The following is a 4289-nucleotide window of genomic DNA, read 5'->3' on the forward strand; positions in this document are numbered from 1 at the left end:
CAGAGAACTGGGTGATAAGGAGGTTATCAGGAGAACCCAGCATGGGTTCACCAAGGGGAGGTCGTGCTCGACCAACCTGGTGGCCTTTTATGAAGATGTCACTAGCTGGGTGGACAGGGGGAGGGTGGTAGATGTAGTCAACCTTGATTTCAGTAAGGCTTTTGATACTGTCCCCCATGACATCCTTATAACAAAGCTGAGGAAGTATGGGATAGATGAGTGGACGGTGAAGTGGGTCGAGAATTGGCTGACTGGCAGAGTGCAGAGGGTTGTCGTTGGCGGTGCGGTGTCTGGCTGAAGGCCTGTAACTAGCGGCGTCCCCCAGGGGTCCGTACGGGGTCCGGTCTTGTTCAACATCTTCATCAGCGACCTTGATGAGGGGATAGTGACCACCCTCAGCAAGTTTGCTGATGACACGAAGTTGGGAGGATTGGCTGACACACCTGAAGGCTGTGCTGCCATTCAGCGAGACCTGGACAGGCTGGAGAGCTGGGCAGTAAGAAACCGGATGAGGTTTAACAAAAGCAAGTGTAGAGTCTTGCATGAGGGTAGAAATAATTGCATGCACCAGCACAAGCTGGGGGTAGACCTGTTGGAGAGGAGCTCTGCTGAGAGGGACCTGGGCATCCTGGTGGACAACAGATTGACCATGAGCCAGCAGTGTGCCCTTGTAGCCAAAAGAGCCAATGGCATCCTGGGGTGCATTAAAAAGAGCGTGTCCAGCAGGTCGAAGGAGGTGATCCTCCCCCTCTACTCTGCCCTGGTGAGGCCTCATCTGGAATACTGTGTCCAGTTCTGAGCTGCCAGTACAAAAAAGACAGGGATCTCTTGGAAAGAGTCCAGCGGAAGGCCACAGAGAAGGTGAAGGGCCTGGAGCATCTGCCCTATGAGGAGAGACTTAGGGAACTGGGTCTGATTAGCCTAGAAAAAAAAGAAGGCTGAGAGGGGACTTGATCCAGGTTTATAAATACCTGAGGTTTTGGCTGGGGGTTGGACTCGATGATCTCTAGAGGTCCCTTCCAACCCTTACAATTCTGTGATTCTGTGATTTCCCACACGGTTTACAAGCACTGGCAAACATCAGGAGCAGCCCAGGCACCTTGGGCATCACCCAGTGTCTGTGTGTGAGCAGCTGCCTCCCAGCTGAAGGACCGAGGACTCAGAGCAGGAGCTCACATGCAGGCAACTCCTTGTGCTCTTCTGAACACAACCAAAGGAATCCCAATGATACTGTGGTTCTGTGGGGAGCTGAATCCCATTTCAGCTTCAGGATTTCTGTCAAGGGATGAGACTCCTGCTCTGCCTCAGCTGGATCAGTGTCCTGCACAGGGAAAGTCCAAACCTCCCTGTTCTTGTCTGGGTGCCCTTTGTGCTTCATCAAATGAACTCTGATAGTACTCCCCATATGTCTCCAATCAGTCACTGGCCACTGGACATGTGGTGGTTAATTGAGCAGATTTCAAAACACAGTCATGATGCTGTTGTATTTCAGGAGCTGTTGGCCATGAGTACCCAGGGATGTGTCAGGGGACACGAGTGGGAAGGATAAAAATGAGATCATCTGCTGTTGAGCTGGGCCACGCTCCTGGGACACAGGGAGCTCATAAAAGTGGATGGTGCTCTAGAGAGACAGCTGTGCCCAGGAGCAGCACACAGCACAGCCTGCAGGTGACAGAAAGAGAAGAGAGAAACTGGAGAGAGCTTACAAGATATGTACTGTGTAAGCGGGCTGCGAGCTCTATGAAAGAGCATTACTCAAAGACCATGATACAGTAAGTCCCTTGCAGTAGACAATGCAGATGCTTTTAATAGAGGGTTATCTAAATGTGGGACAAACCATAGCAGATCTGGCCGCAGGCACTGCATGTTTCTTTACTCTGTTAAAAGCCTTCTGCTCCAGCTGGGGGCTTCTGTGCTGGATTGTAAGAGCACAGCCCTGAGGGCTGCTTGTCCCAGCACGGCTGCAGGCTGTGCAGTGGGGGCTGCAGGTGGGTAACCAGGGCTGTCCTGCAGAGCAGGGTCCCTGCTGTGCCCCAGGGGCTGTGTGCCGGGTATGGGACTCTGCCGCCTGCCAGGCTCAGCACTCAGCCTGCCCGGGGAGCTGCCCAGGGCGCTGCGGGGAGACGTGTGGGGTAAGGAGCCCCCCGGCAGGGTTTGTGCTGCCACAGCTGCTGCCTGGGGCAGGGGATCACAGCTCCACTGCTCAACAGAATGTTTGTGAACGGTCTTGGCAAAAGGAGAGCGAAGGCAGGTTTCCATTTTCTTTTCTGGGGCAAAAAGAATTGAAGTCAGAAACCATAAAGGGGCTGTCAGAGATCTGAGAATTTTTCGTCAGTCATTTGCTTGTTTTGTGAACAGTCGCACATGATGTGCTCTCAGTCTACCCCTTCTCTAAGAATGGAACCAATTGTAATTATCTTCATTTTCTGCAGGCATGAATAATTCACTTATCATAAAAACAGGAAGCATTATCTAACTGAAACTGAATGCCACTGAAGCTGGGGTAGGGGGCTCTAAGAGCACCTGGGGTAAAGATAAGACAAGAAACAGTAGGAAATATCCAGGGAGAAGGGATAAGAAAAGAAGAGGAAGGTCAGAGTTCCATATGCTGCTTCTGCTTTAGGAATGCTAAAATACATGAAATTAAATGCAAGTAATGGTGCTAAATGTACACTGTTGTAAGAGAATAAAAACATTTCATAGTATAGCAGGAGGAGTGTCTCTGAGAATGGTCTGGACTTGTCATTATCTTCTGCACTCTGAGCAGGACTCCAAGCCCAACAACAGCAGATGTCCAACAGCAGCTCCATCAGCGAGTTCCTCCTGCTGCCGTTGGCAGACACGCGGCAGCTGCAGCTCCTGCACTTCTGGCTCTTCCTGGGCATCTACCTGGCTGCCCTCCTGGGCAACGGCCTCATCAGCACAGCCGTAGCCTGCGACCGCCGCCTGCACACCCCCATGTACTTCTTCCTCCTCAACCTGGCCCTTCTCGACCTGGGCTGCATCTCCACCACTCTCCCCAAAGCCATGGCCAACGCCCTCTGGGACACCAGGGCCATCTCCTACACAGGATGTGCTTCACAGCTCTTTTTCTTTCTCTTCTTCGTCTCAGCAGAGTATTCCCTTCTCACCATCATGTCCTATGACCGCTACGTTGCCATCTGCAAGCCCCTGCACTACGGGACCTTGATGGACAGCAGAGCTTGTGCCACCATGGCAGCAGCTGCCTGGGGCACTGTGCTTCTCTATTCCCTGCTGCACACTGCCAGTACGTTTTCACTGCCTCTCTGCCAAGGCAATGTTGTGAACCAGTTTTTCTGTGAAATCCCACAGATCCTCAAGCTCTCCTGCTCAGAATCAAATCTCAGGGAAGTTGTGTTTCTCATTTTTAGTGCCAGTTTAGGCTTTGGGTGCTTTGTTTTCATAGTGGTGTCCTATGTGCAGATCTTCGTGGCTGTGCTGAGGATGCCCTCTGAGCAGGGACGGCACAAAGCCTTCTCCACATGCCTTCCTCACCTGGCCGTGGTCTCCCTGTTTCTCAGCACTGCCTTTTTTGCCTACCTGAAGCCCCCATCCATTTCCTCCCCATCCATGGACCTGATGGTGGCAGTTCTGTACTCAGTGGTGCCTCCAGCAGTAAACCCCCTCATCTACAGCATGAGGAACCATGAAGTCAAGAATGCTGTGAGGGAAGTTATGACCAGATGTGTTTTAAATGCAGTGAATTGCCTGTCTATTGGAATTCATGACATGTAATGCGGCTTTTTACTGTTGCAAACTCTTTGTTTTGTTTCAATCGATTTTTATAAGTGTAATGTATTAAATCTTATTCTTTTTTTTAAAAATACTGTAATGCTCTTTACTAAAATGTCATTATTCAAATCAATTCCTCTTCAGCTTGTAACTTCTTAGTGTAGCCCAGACGCACTGTACATAATGAATTAGGCTCTCCGTGAACCTTAAAAGAATTGAGGACATGCAGTTACTCTGTCTGTCCTCCTTCTTGTAAGACATTTCTGGAGCTGTCGGGGTCAGATGTTCTCAGAAGCCCACAATCCAGCAGGAAGCACACGGCTGTTCATCAAACTGTGCGTTGACTTCAGCCTGCAACCGTTTCCAGCTGGTCCCTTGCCCAGTGTTCCCCGTAACGCTGACAATGGAGTTTCAAAATATTCTTTTCTCATCTGACCTGACATCCTGCTTACCCAAGCCCCTCTGCAATAGTTAAGCCTTAGATTGTCCCCTCGTTCGAACTCAATCCCCCTTTTCTTGGACTTTGTAAATACTTC

At 50.5% G+C, this 4289-nt stretch overlaps 1 protein-coding gene across 1 annotated transcript; it reads left to right on the forward strand.

Moving 5' to 3' along the window:
- The first annotated feature begins 2790 nt into the window (after positions 1-2790).
- LOC146755788 (olfactory receptor 14C36-like) lies at positions 2791-3756 on the forward strand. Its single transcript, XM_085525242.1, has one exon. It carries the CDS (start codon positions 2791-2793, stop codon positions 3754-3756), a length of 966 nt encoding a protein of 321 aa, XP_085381368.1.
- Positions 3757-4289: the final 533 nt, after the last annotated feature.

This window comes from Coturnix japonica, chromosome 30 (assembly GCF_054131305.1).
Source record: "Coturnix japonica strain WE chromosome 30, WE-NBRP24, whole genome shotgun sequence".
In the NCBI taxonomy this organism is placed as follows: Eukaryota; Metazoa; Chordata; class Aves; order Galliformes; family Phasianidae; genus Coturnix; species Coturnix japonica.